Genomic DNA, 13595 nt, shown 5'->3' with positions numbered 1-13595 from the left:
AATAATACGCTATCACGTAGAAATTGTCTTTTTACTATCTAGTAAGACTATTGAAGTATCTAGTATAACTATATAGGAGTTAATATAGATTAATTCTAATATATCTAAGTGGCTTAATAGTGTTACTAGACAGCAAGGAGACATTATAAACGGGAGACGCTATATGGCTATGTGCCCGCGTAGGTAGGTAGGAACCTAACTACCTATTTAGGTACCTAGGTAGTTACAAACGTGACTGCTGCTAAGTACCTACTTCCAGTGTTGGCAAGTTTCGCAGCAGCCAGCCCCTTTTTTGGCGCCCAGCATTTCAATTTTCCAGCTTTCCAGCACAGCGGGTGGGGCGCAGTGGCTAATAAGTACCTGCATCTTACCAGGAGGTGCCTAACTAAATACTTTTTTCAATAGGTGAATTGAAAGGCACCTAGGTTACATAACGTACTCGGCAAGGCAGGTGGGCAATTGCCTCGTAGGTACCGAGGTAATTGATTGATGGATTTGGGCTCAACAGACACCGCTGTGAAACACAATGGTGTCGCGTTACTTGGTCGTGGACTCGTGGCAGCAACAGGGCACGCCTAGGTAGCTTGGTACCTGGATATATATTCAAATAAGTACCTAAGTCAATGGGCAGGCAAAACTAGGGAAATATCTACAGAAGTAGGTATTTAGTTAGGAGGCATTGAGTAAACAACTTAATAAGCAACCAGGCACGGACCACTGAGGCATCAGGGGCTGCTTATTTAGGGGAGCATTTGTACCCACTGACCAACGGTGACACCCCCTGCTCCGTGACCACCAACGCAGCTACCATACCTACCTACTTGTCACCTTGTCTGTCTGCTAGGTGGCTATCACATTTCTTTTCCCAGACCGTAACTTTTTATTCCCGTCACGGCAGCCCCTTGATTCGTCTAGTGAGTCCGCAAATGGGTGGTTGGTTGACGAAGCTCTCCTTCTACTCTTCGTCTTTCTACATTACGTCGCAAGCTGTGTGGCATTGATCTTGTCCGTTCCAATCCGGCCTCCACGGCAGGCGGAATCTACTTGACGACGGTCTCCCGACTTCAGCGTTAGCTGTAGCTGACGGCGGCCGCATCGCATTTGCGAACTGCCTCTATCTTCTTTCAACAGCGATCTCTTCTGAGCACCTCCAGTAACTGACCACCCGCTGTCGACTGCTTTCCTGATGGCGTCGACCTACGATGTCGGCACCAAAGCTTGGCAGCCTGATGCTGCCGAGGGTTGGGTCGCTTCCGAGCTGATGAGCAAGACTGAGGATGGCTCAAAGGTTAAACTAGAATTCAAATTGGAAAATGGCGAGGTTTGTTCACATATTGCTACATTGCTGTGGATGTGCTAACCTGGACAGACAAAAACCATTATAGTCTCGACCGAGGCTCTTCAAACAGGCTCAGATCCGGCCTTACCTCCTCTGATGAACCCAACGATGCTTGAAGCCAGCGACGACTTAACAAATCTTTCGCATCTGAACGAACCCGCTGGTATGGCATTCGCTTCGGAAGTAGCACATACGTGCTTGAACGACGGATCTAACATGTGCTTTGCGGACAGTGTTACAAGCTATTCGATTGCGATATCTACAGAAAGAGATATACACATACAGCGGTATCGTTCTCATTGCGACTAATCCCTTTGCGCGTGTGGACTCGCTCTACGTTCCTGGCATGGTACAGGTATATGCCGGCCGTCATCGTGCAACTCAGGCGCCGCATCTTTTTGCCATTGCCGAGGAAGCCTTCATGTAAGAGATTTTGGAGACTATTGACAGGCAGAAGGATTCTTGTTAATACTCTCTAGGGACATGGTGCGTGACAACAAGAATCAAACGGTTGTTGTATCTGGCGAATCAGGTGCTGGGAAGACGGTCAGCGCCAAGTATATCATGCGCTACTTCGCAACACGAGAAGCACCAGATAACCCGGGAGCCCGTTCGAAACGTGGTACGGAAGCCATGAGCGAGACCGAAGAGCAAATTTTGGCGACGAATCCGATCATGGAAGCATTCGGCAACGCGAAGACGACTCGTAACGATAACTCCTCCCGATTCGGAAAATACATCGAGATCATGTTTGATGATAAGACAAATATAATCGGTGCGAAAATTCGAACGTATCTCCTCGAGCGTTCACGTCTCGTGTTTCAACCGTCAAAGGAGAGAAATTACCATATCTTCTATCAGCTTGTCGCCGGTGCATCGGACCGGGAACGCCAAGAGCTCAATATCCTAACATTCGACAAATTTGACTATCTGAACCAGGGCGACTGCCCTACAATCGATGGTGTTGACGACAGAGCTGACTTTGAGGCGACTAAAAAGAGTTTGCAGACCATTGGAGTTGCCCAAGATCAACAAGCCTATATCTTCCGGCTTCTGGCTGGTTTACTCCATCTCGGAAATGTCAAGATCACTGCCTCCAGAAATGACAGTGTGCTCGCCCCGACAGAACCATCTTTGGAGCTAGCTTGCAAGATCCTAGGCATCGATGCGACTGAATTTGCCAAGTGGATTGTGAAAAAGCAGCTTATTACACGAGGCGAGAAAATCACTTCCAACTTGTCGCAAGCTCAGGCAGTTGTTGTCCGCGACTCTGTGGCCAAGTTTATTTACTCCAGCTTATTCGACTGGCTAGTCAACATCATTAACCACAGCTTGGCTACTCCTGAGGTGCTCGATCGTGTTAAAAATTTCATTGGTGTCTTGGATATCTACGGATTCGAGCATTTTGCGAAAAATTCCTTTGAACAGTTCTGTATCAACTACGCAAACGAAAAGCTTCAGCAGGAATTTAACCAGCATGTCTTCAAACTTGAGCAAGAAGAATATCTCAGGGAGCAAATAGATTGGACCTTCATTGACTTTTCCGACAATCAGCCTTGCATCGACTTGATCGAAGGCAAGATGGGTGTCCTCTCATTGCTAGATGAAGAGTCTAGACTTCCAATGGGCAGCGACGAGAGTTTTGTTAACAAGCTATATCAGAACTTCAGCACCGACAAGCAGCACCAGTTCTTTAAAAAGCCCAGGTTCGGCAAAACCGCGTTCACGGTTTGTCATTACGCCGTTGACGTCACGTACGAATCCGAAGGCTTCATCGAGAAGAATCGAGACACCGTCCCAGATGAGCACATGACAGTTCTCCGCGCTACCAGCAACGCCTTCTTGCGAGAAGTTTTAGATGCTGCTTCTGCCGTTCGCGAGAAGGATGTCGCTTCTGCGTCTTCAAATGCTGTGAAGCCAGCTGGCGGGCGTAAAATTGGCGTAGCTGTCAATCGAAAACCGACTCTTGGTGGTATATTCCGCTCTTCTTTGATCGAGCTTATGAATACAATCAACAACACGGACGTTCATTACATCAGATGCATCAAGCCAAACGAAGCCAAGGAAGCCTGGAAATTTGAAGGCCCGATGGTTCTCAGCCAGCTCCGCGCCTGCGGCGTACTGGAGACCGTTCGAATCAGCTGTGCCGGCTATCCTACACGATGGACGTACGAGGAGTTTGCTCTACGCTACTACATGCTTGTTCACTCCAGTCAATGGACTGCTGAGATTCGTCAAATGGCAAATGCAATTCTAACAAAGGCTCTTGGCACCTCGACCGGCAAAGGACTTGATAAGTACCAGCTAGGTTTGACGAAGATATTCTTCCGTGCCGGTATGCTGGCGTTCTTGGAAGGCCTTCGCACCAACCGCTTGAACGAGTGTGCTGTGATGATCCAAAAGAACCTCAAGGCAAAGTACTACCGACGCCGCTTTCTGGACGCTCGGGAGGCTGTCATCCGCACTCAAGCCGCCGCTAGGGCTTATATCGCAAGGAGAACAGCTCAACAACTTCGCACCATCAGGGCAGCCACGACTATCCAGCGAGTCTGGCGTGGCCAGAAACAGAGGAAATTGTTTTTGCGCATCAGAAATGATATGGTCCTGTTCGAGTCTGTGGCCAAGGGCTTTCTCCGACGCAAGGCTATCATGGAAGCCCGTGTAGGTAATGCTGCTCTCGTCATCCAAAGAGCATGGAGGTCGCGCCTTCAGAAGCGGTCTTGGAGAGATTTTCGCAGGAAGGTTATCATGGTTCAAAATCTCTGGCGTGGCAAACGTGCTCGCCGTGAGTATAAGAAAGTCAGGGAAGAGGCTCGAGACCTCAAGCAAATTTCGTACAAGCTTGAAAATAAGGTTGTCGAACTTACCCAATCATTGGGTTCTATGAAAGAAAAAAACAAGGGCCTTATCTCGCAAGTTGAAAGCTATGAGGCGCAGATCAAGTCATGGAAAAACCGCCACAACGCTCTTGAAGCTCGAACCAAAGAGCTGCAGACCGAAGCTAATCAGGCCGGCATTGCTGTAGCTCGCCTCGAGGCTATGGAAGACGAGATGAAGAAGCTCCAACAGGCGTTTGACGAATCCACTGCCAATATCAAGCGGATGCAGGAAGAGGAACGTGAACTTCGTGAGTCGCTCCGTGTGGCCAACTCGGAACTTGAATCTGCAAAGCAAGTAGGTACCGAGAGGGATAAAGACAACTCTAGCTTGAGACAAGAGCTTGAGGCCCTACGAGACGCTCTGGAGGTCGCGAAGAGAAGTGTACCTGTCAATGGCGAACTATCGAATGGTACAGCCCCAGCGCAGTCCGTCGCAACTGGTCTCATCAACCTGGTTTCTTCCAAGAAGCCAAAGCGTCGCAGCGCCGGCGCGGAACCTCGTGATGTCGATCGCTTCAGCGGCGCATACAACCCTCGCCCTGTCTCGATGGCAGTTACCAGCACCGCCCATAGGCAGAATCTTTCGGGAACGACGTTTATTCCAGGCGTTGATAATATCGAAATGGAATTGGAGACTCTGCTTGCCGATGAGGATGGATTGAATGAAGAAGTTACCATGGGCTTGATTCGCAACCTCAAGATCCCGTCGCCAAACAGCAACCCACCGCCATCTGACAAAGAAGTTCTCTTCCCGTCATATTTGATCAACTTGGTCACTTCGGAAATGTGGAACAATGGATATGTCAAAGAATCAGAACGATTCCTAGCAAATGTTATGCAATCTATCCAGCAAGAAGTTATGCAGCACGATGGCGATGATGCTATCAGCCCCGGCGCGTTCTGGCTTTCGAACGTCCACGAGATGCTATCTTTTGTTTTTCTGGCTGAGGACTGGTATGAAACCCAGAAGACGGATAACTACGAATACGATCGCCTCCTGGAGATTGTCAAGCACGACCTTGAAAGCCTCGAATTCAACATTTACCATACTTGGATGAAGGTCCTCAAGAAGAAGCTTCATAAGATGATCATTCCTGCCATCATTGAATCGCAGTCTCTGCCCGGCTTCATTACAAGCGAGAGCAATCGTTTTCTGGGTAAACTTCTGCAATCAAACTCCCAACCAGCATACAGCATGGATAACCTCCTGAGCCTGTTAAACAGCGTCTTCCGCGCAATGAAGGCTTACTACCTGGAGGACACTATTATTACGCAGACTGTTACTGAACTTTTGCGTCTGGTTGGTGTTACTGCTTTCAACGACTTGTTGATGAGGCGCAACTTCCTGTCTTGGAAGCGTGGTTTACAGATCAACTACAATATCACCCGTATTGAAGAGTGGTGCAAGAGCCATGACATGCCGGAAGGCACTTTGCAACTGGAACATCTAATGGTAGGCTCATCGATCTATACAACATTATGTATTCCCATTCTGATCTTTCTCGCAGCAAGCTACCAAGTTGCTACAGCTAAAGAAGGCGACATTAAATGATATTGAGATCATTCAAGACATTTGTTGGATGTGGGTGGCCTGGCCCTTATATCCTACTCGACTCTCCCTGAGTACTGACTTGTTGTCCACAGGCTGTCACCCAACCAGATCCAGAAATTGCTTAATCAGTATCTAGTTGCTGATTACGAGCAACCCATCAATGGCGAGATCATGAAGGCTGTAGCATCTCGTGTCACTGAGAAGAGCGATGTTCTGCTCCTGCAAGCCGTTGACATGGATGACAGTGGGCCATACGAGATCGCTGAACCTCGCGCCATTACTGCCCTGGAAACATATACACCTTCTTGTAAGTAAACATCGGTCCGTTGGTCAACTATTCAAGCTAACAGAATCGTCAGGGCTACAAACACCGCGCCTCAAGCGTCTTGCCGAGATCGTGTCCGCGCAAGCCATCGCCCAGCAGGAGAAGCTAGAGTACGGGGATGGTGATGAGTACAATCGCCCTGCGAGCATAGCTGAGGTTGATGAGTTGGACGCCGGGGTGGAGCAATGAAAGACTTGTGTATCTTTCGGGGCTCCCCCAATGCATTTTGGTGAGATGTGCCGACGAATCAGTTAATTTCGCATGTACAATTGGTGTTGATGTTGGGACTTGCATTTCGCCCTTATATGGCTAGAGAAAAGTAGTATGATGTACGGATGAATATCACGGCCAGCATTTATTTGTGGTGTATTTGAGACAGCAACCCCTACTCAGCGCTCATGTTAGTCGTCCTTGCGGAGAGGCACGAGCAGCAACGTGGTGGGGCCGAAAAAATCTACGTGCAGAGTGGCTAACATTCTCTCTGGGCACCTGCACCGCAAAACTCGACCGCACTGTACACACTCTACGTCCACTGTTGTCTATCTGAGGTGTGGTACTGTGATTCTGTATTTTTGCGTCTGTTGATTCGCTCGCTGGCTTGGTGGCCTAATCATCGGGAACAATGAGGTCATCACCAAATATCATCATAACGGGTACACCAGGTGTGGGAAAGACCACTCATTGTGACAGCCTAGCGGAGAGATTGGGGCTACGGCATATCTCTGTGAATCAAGTTGTGAAAGATAAAGATTGCCATGAGGGCTGGGACGAAACCTATCAAAGCTGGATTGTCGATGAGGATAAGGTACGCAAAGTATATTCGGTGCGTGATTCGCGGCGTGTGCTCATATTTCGACTAGCTACTGGACGCAATCGAGGATGATGTGAAGCAGGGGGGCTGCTTAATAGACTGGCATGCCTGCGATTTGTTCCCCAAAAGTTGGGTCGATTTGGTAGTTGTGCTTCGGGTAGATTCCACTACCCTCTACGATCGGTTGAAAGCGAGGTAAGCTCAGGACAGTGGCACCGTTACTGTGCAAGCTCTCTAACTCGGCGGAACAGAGGCTATGCGGAAGTCAAGCTCCAGGAAAACCTAGATTCGGAGATCATGGAGGTACTTCTGCAGGAGGCGAGGGATGCTTATGACGATGAGATCGTCATCGAGCTTACTAGTAACACATCTGAGGAGATGGAGACGAACGTGGACCGAATCGAGGCCTGGGTGACGCAGTGGATGGCTGATAATAATTAGAATACCTTGCTTTGCTTGCTCCCGTGTGTGGTAACGAGACTATGATTGCTCCGTCAGCGTCGCAGCAACTTATCGTGGTTGCTCTGTTCACTGCCCGGGCAAGGCTTGTAAAAGCATACAATATACAAATACACAACCCCAATAACTTGTATACCCCCCCCCCCCTCTCCTCCCCTCATCGGTGCTACACCGGAAACCACAGTGCTGACTTGCGAGTCATATTTCAATGTAACTCACAATGGCGATACAGGGTAGCGTGCCCGGGCAGCCAAGGAGGAGCGTAGAGCTAGTCACTCGGAAGCAGCATCTGGCCGCAAATATGGTTGATGATGCTCCAGGTTAGCAGAAGTGCTCTGGCAGAAAAGCATTCCACAACGTGATCCCGACAGATAGCTTCACGGGTTGCTGCGACTAGGAATGTCGAAGACACATCAACAAGAAAACGACTACAGAAGAGATATCTCAAGCGATAAGTCACATCTAATTGAGTATAAACCATACAATGAAACCCCAACGCCGGTCGCTTCAGAGCATGCATCGCAAGCTTCAAGCGTTCTTCTTCCTTTCGCTCCGAGGGCGATCTAGAGAACGAGGATCAAGGCCCCTGCGCCGCATTGCACTTCTTTTTGCGCGCTCCATGTACTCCTTATCCTCATTTTCGTCAAAGCCGCCAAAGTCCCCACCAGCATCTTGACCATTAGCACTCGCAGGGCCTGTTTCGACAATTGGAGCCTTGTCCGCGGGCAGCAATGGCTCATCCGCATTGGCCTTGCTCCTGGACACGCTGGCCGGTGTAGGTCCGATCTTCTTGAACTTGGCAACATAGAAGCCGTCGACATTGTAAGTATGAGGATAGTAGCGGCGGGTAAGCTTCAAGCTGGGATCGAAAGTCTTGCCCATGTAGCTCGTGAAACCCTCTTTACCAAATGGCAGCTCCGTATCGACAAGCCTGACATTAGGTCTTCGAGACAGCGCGTAAGCTACAACTTGTTCACTAAAGCACTGTCAGCATGCTCGTCTTGATGGTTTTTCCACCCCGACCACTTACTTTTCCTCGACCGTGACGCTGCAAGTTGAATAGACGATGTAACCGCCGGTACCTGCGTGATTGACCGAGTCGATAGCGGACAGTAACAGTTGCTTCTGGGTATGAGGAAGAGTCATGAAATCGCGCTCCGTCTTATTGGTCTTCACAGACGGGTCCTTAGCGATAACGCCAGTGCCAGAGCAAGGCGCGTCCAAGAGGACCCTGTCGAAACCTCCCATGACACGGGGAAATTCTCTCGCATCATAAGAACAGACAATGACATTCTTAGCACCCAATCGGTGGATATTACCGATCAAGCCCTTGGCACGAGCCTTGTTGGGATCATTGGCCACGACAACACCGGTATTCTGAGGTTCATTAGCCACCATGTTACGTACCCTAGAAAGTTACTATACCTTCATCATGGCGGCGCAGTGTGTTGTTTTGCCACCAGGGGCTGCTGCCATCTATGAAATGTCAAAATCAGCCAATATGCGACTGAGAAGTCAAAGCTTACGTCAAGAACTCGCTCGCCACTTGAAAAGTAGTTAGAAAATACCACCAGTGTTTGAAATGGATGGCACATCAACTTACGGTTGCGGCGAAAGTGCCATGACAGGTAGGAAGGATGAGGCAGCCTGAAGGATGTAGTGACCCGCCAAATACTCTGGTGTAGCCCCTAGAGGAATCGATGATTCGAAAACTTGCAATCCAACCTTGCTCCACTTTCCAACAGGTTCCAAAGTCACACCCCGGTTGATCAGGGCCTGGGCTAGGTCTCTGCGATGAGTACGCAGAGTATTTGTCCTGATAACAATTGGTCTCGGAGCCTCGTTAGACTCGAAGAAAGCAAAGGCCTCACGGGGTGTAAGAAGATTGTAAAGCTTCTCGGCAAGGAATGGAGAGTAATTGTAGTATGCGCAGATGTCGTCGAGAAGCTGAGAGGTATAGTCAGCGCGAGAGCGTCCTTCCTCTGCCAACTTGGAGAAGTCTCCCAGGATTCTTATGATGTCCATTATCCGCTGGCGAAGGAGTTGTAAATCGGGGGCAAGAAGTGTGCTCGAATTGCCAAGCTCCTCATTAGATTCATCAAAAGCGCCAAGAACCTTTGGTCTGTCGCCATCCAAGTTTGTTTGCAGAGCAGACTCCTGGACTTCAGCGTCTGCCTCGGTACGTTCCTTCTCCAATCGCTGATCCAGCTTCTTCGAAAGACCCTCAATATTCGCAGCAGTTAAAACTTCCTCTTTGTCGCTATCATCTTCATCGTCGGAGAACACAAATCGCTCCCTCTTATTGCTGGTATCCTCATCAGAGTCAACGACGGAGTCTTCAGAGCCGATGAAGTCGTCGCCGAGTTTTTCATCTGGCTCGTCTGTCAACGCATCGCCATTCCCCTCTTGCGACGGCCTATTCTCATCGATGTGCGGATCGGGTAAAAGTTTCTTGCTCTTTCCGGCAGCTACAGCCTTCTTTGCTGTGCGACGTCTCTTTGGGGGTGTAGTTTTCGCTGGCTGCTCAGTTTCGTCAACAGGAATGCCAGCTTTTCTTTTCAACCGCGCGAAATGTTCCTCGGACAGGGGATCCGGTGCCCCCTGTTTGCGTTTCATGCGACGTCCTTGGCCCATTATGTTCCGCAAAATATGACAATTGCCCTGTTGCAAGATGAAATCGCAAAATTTTGGGAGGCAGCCTTCTAGGGAACTTTTTTCTTTCCCGTTATCGATAGCCGTAGGTACATAGCCCCACCACAAACCCGACATCCCTACCTATTTCAGCCACAAATTATTTGTTACTTACCATCTTATCTACCTACGAGAGCAAGCGGGTGACAAAATAAATTTAATACTGCTCTGCACTCCCGATATTGGCTCTTCGCCGCCGAAGCTGTTCGAAACAAGTATCTCCGAGCTATTCAGAATCGCGAACAGTAACAGAGTACTTTCCAAGCTTTTTTTATAGATCATCTCACCTATGCGGGTTGTGCTTTGTGAAGGAGCCAGCAGTCCAGCGGCGAAACTTTTTCGTCACCAGCCGGAGGCACGAAATGCTGTATTGAGTTGTTTACGCAGCCGTGCCGCCTATTGCACGATCATTCTCAGTAGTTAGCTGGTGGCCAACAGTAGTTCTAGAATCCCGGACACCAGGTAGGACACAAAGAGAGCGAGTCCGGTGCTCGAGAACGCCGCGCCTGTGGTGCGACGCGATCTAATCTGGTTCACGCAGCAGCATGCATGCATGATGACGCTTGTGTGAATGATGCCAAAGCATAGAGTACTTTCAGTATCCCCAAATTCAGCGTCTCCTATATACATATTATTATCCTCCAGAGGCCTGCTGCAGACGGAGATCACTGACGAGTGTCTCTAGCTCATTGGTTCTATTTCCGATCGTCTTGGAAATACGGAGAAATTCCTCGATAAAATTCACCAAATGGGCTGTTCCGGGCCAATCTCGACGTTTCCGCATTCGAAAGCGCCCGGAGGCAGTTAGATATAAATAACCTAATACAATAGCCAGGTAACCGAATGCAACGCCTATCTTGGACTTGCTGACAGAGTCCGCCTATGCCACAATTAGTATCCATTTTCAGCTATGTTGAATTATGGGCTCACATCGTTGACGAAAGACATATTGCCTAGCCAAAGAGCTGTAGCCATGTCAAGGGAGTCCCCATCTACTGAGGCCCGTGCCTGCGGGCAATGCTCAAGAATGTTGATGAGAATACCCAGTAACAAAAGCAATTCATCGTACAAGTTGCTTTGAAAGCCACTCCTCTGCAGAGTGCTTTGGATCTGGGATAAGCTTTCTGATATCAAGGCGACCAATTTCGACAGCAATAAGCAATCATCGAATACAGACGCCCCAATCTCGCTGTTGGTTACGTTGATTGCCAATTTGAGCGTCGTATTATTCAAGGAATCGTCCTGCAGTAGCCAGGTATCGAGAGTCGCCTGAAAACATCCCTTGATAGCAGTGGCGTATCTCTGACTTTCCAAGCCAATTAAGTTGGACTGCGCTTCTAAAGCCAGTATTATTAAAACATAGTCGATGTTTCGTGGAGGTCGCTCCTTCGAGTAGATTGATGCCATCACCACGATATCGCGCTCTATGTCACCGGTGAGATGCTCGAGACACTGAATATCTGCGGAGCGACTGAGAATGACAAGAAGCTGTAACGCAAGTGCGCGAGGAGTAAGCGATGGCAGTTTCTCCTCATGCCAAATGTCCATTTGAAGGATTCCAATTTTCAAACTTTCGAGCAAAGATTTGGTGCTTCGCGATAAGTTAAGCCGCTTTTGCGCTGCAATCTCCATTACATCTTGCTGTTCTTGGAACAAGCGACTCAGAAGTTTTCCAATCTTCTCAGCTGTCAATTGACGAAGCAAATGGGGAGCTGGGCTGAAAGACAAGAATGTAACGAGAGCAGCAATCAGAGCAAACCCGCTAATCACATCTGGTTCGCTTCCGATGGCTTTCACAACATTATCGCGGGCTGCGTGATCACGGAACTGACTGGCGAATTCCTTCTGTTGTAGCTTGTTTGCTAGCTCACAAAGCGCGTTGCGCCTTAACAAGGAGGGAACTGCGGACGGTTTGCCGATGCGTGACAACAAATCGTCCATCTCATCCGAAAACCGATTGTTGGCGCCGGCGCGGCGAAGTTCATGGACACTCTGTATCCCAACTTTTGGAATATCCAGGTCATCGGCAAAGTCGTATTCGGCAGCAGGCGGGCTCAGGGGCGCCGCAAAAGGGTCTTCTTCGCGCTGCGTCGGCAAGACGCTGCCTCCATCATCAAGCATGACAGTGCCATCCTGACCCTGGGAGCTACCCAAAAAGCTCCTCGAACTACTATAAGTCAGCTTAATCTTGCTGTTCTTGGCGGGCCCGGATCGCCGGTCAGGTGTCCTGGCCGCCCCAGATCGGATTTGTGGTGATTGTGAGTTATAGATCGGCCCATCTATAGGATGTGCTAGGTGCCCTTGTGATACACCCTTTTCAATATCAGAAGGTGACCCCGAGTCAGACTCGAGGTCGAACTCTGGGCTCTCAGCTCTTTGCGCGACCAATTTGTCTATCAGACGCTGACGACGTGGGGCTGGAATCATCGTGTCGGACAAGTCTGTCGGTTTAGATATCGTAGTTTCGGGAGGCTTGCTACCATGAGTTGGCTGAATCGGTGCTGCCGGAAACAGTGCAACATCTTTACTCTGTGTCGCGCGCTGAGCGTTGTGGGCAGGCAACGGTCTAGATGACGAATATAGTCTTCTCCGTGCGGGTCCAGGGCTCGGGACAGATCTCGTCTGAAGCCGTGAAGCCTGTGGCCGCTTGATTGTGGAAGCATCCGATGACGTGGAGGAGCGCTTCCTCTTCTTCCCAATATCATTGCTCTTCCAAGAGCCATCTTGCGACGCTCCCTTAGCCGGTGACGTTGGTGTTGTTTCGCGGCTCGTCGGTACATCGTATATATCATCATCGTTGGCGCCCAGGGCCGTTCCCAGGCCGCTTTGAACTGGCCGCATCGTCGTAATGCGCTCGCAGCGCAGCCTTGGGTGTGATGTTTGTGCGATCTGAAGCCTCTAGTGGGTCAAGTGGTGGTGACCTGTGTAGGGGTTGAAAAGCAAGTTGTTGGCAGTTGCGAGGAGTTGTTGAAAGCACTGTACACTAGCGCAAGGGTAGTATTGTCGCCATATCTATGCTGAAGCGAAAATCGTCAATTCACGATCTGGTAAGGTGATGTAGCAGTGCTCCTGTAGCTTGAGCAATAACTATCTCAGCGCGGTTGGGTGGAAGCTTTGCCGGAAACAGAATACCTAGGTAGCATATGAGACGGCATGGCGCCATGGCGCCGCATTGCCCTTCTCTAAGTTCGACCTTACGTCAGCATGTGTGCCCGTATTTCTAATGTTTAGAGACAACAGCTGCCGTTTTATGCCGGCTACACTATCGGTCTTCATAAGGCGAACCGTTAAAAATGCCAGCCCCGAAACAGAGAAAGGTTGCCATCGTGGGCAGTCGATCTGTCGGTAAGATAGCTATCAATTACCGATCATCTGCCGAGTTTAACTAATACTTGCCAGGCAAATCATCACTAGCGGTTCAATATGTGGACGGTCATTTTGTAGACAGCTACTACCCAACAATCGAGAATACCTTCAGCAAAATAATTCCTTACAAAGGTCAAGAGTTCTCGACTGAAATAGTCGACACTGCTGGACAA

The 13595-nt window shown here is 49.3% G+C and overlaps 4 protein-coding genes across 4 annotated transcripts; 2 read left to right on the top strand and 2 right to left on the bottom strand.

Annotated features, from left to right (window-relative positions):
- Window positions 1-1186: 1186 nt before the first annotated feature.
- On the top strand, window positions 1187-6284 carry BBA_07273 (Myosin; the record flags this gene model as incomplete). The annotated part of the gene is made up of 7 exons (XM_008602370.1): window positions 1187-1321; window positions 1370-1502; window positions 1573-1762; window positions 1819-5671; window positions 5727-5800; window positions 5863-6077; window positions 6130-6284. 7 exons carry the CDS (start codon window positions 1187-1189, stop codon window positions 6282-6284), a joined length of 4755 nt encoding a protein of 1584 aa, XP_008600592.1.
- Window positions 6285-6717: 433 nt separating this feature from the next.
- BBA_07272 (POS9-activating factor FAP7) lies at window positions 6718-7347 on the top strand (the record flags this gene model as incomplete). Its single annotated transcript, XM_008602369.1, has 3 exons — window positions 6718-6900; window positions 6956-7101; window positions 7158-7347. 3 exons carry the CDS (start codon window positions 6718-6720, stop codon window positions 7345-7347), a joined length of 519 nt encoding a protein of 172 aa, XP_008600591.1.
- Window positions 7348-7893: 546 nt separating this feature from the next.
- On the bottom strand, window positions 7894-9999 carry BBA_07271 (NOL1/NOP2/sun family protein; the record flags this gene model as incomplete). Its single annotated transcript, XM_008602368.1, has 5 exons — window positions 7894-8341; window positions 8396-8742; window positions 8791-8841; window positions 8892-8910; window positions 8969-9999. 5 exons carry the CDS (start codon window positions 9997-9999, stop codon window positions 7894-7896), a joined length of 1896 nt encoding a protein of 631 aa, XP_008600590.1.
- Window positions 10000-10690: 691 nt separating this feature from the next.
- On the bottom strand, window positions 10691-12897 carry BBA_07270 (uncharacterized protein; the record flags this gene model as incomplete). The annotated part of the gene is made up of 2 exons (XM_008602367.1): window positions 10691-10936; window positions 10987-12897. The coding sequence occupies 2 exons, from the start codon at window positions 12895-12897 to the stop codon at window positions 10691-10693; spliced, it is 2157 nt and encodes a 718-aa protein (XP_008600589.1).
- Window positions 12898-13595: the final 698 nt, after the last annotated feature.

The sequence above is a fragment of the Beauveria bassiana genome (genome assembly GCF_000280675.1).
Source record: "Beauveria bassiana ARSEF 2860 unplaced genomic scaffold BBA_S00023, whole genome shotgun sequence".
Lineage (NCBI taxonomy): Eukaryota > Fungi > Ascomycota > Sordariomycetes > Hypocreales > Cordycipitaceae > Beauveria > Beauveria bassiana.
Note: the sequence above shows the minus strand (reverse complement) of the source record. Positions and strands in the feature narration are given on the sequence as shown.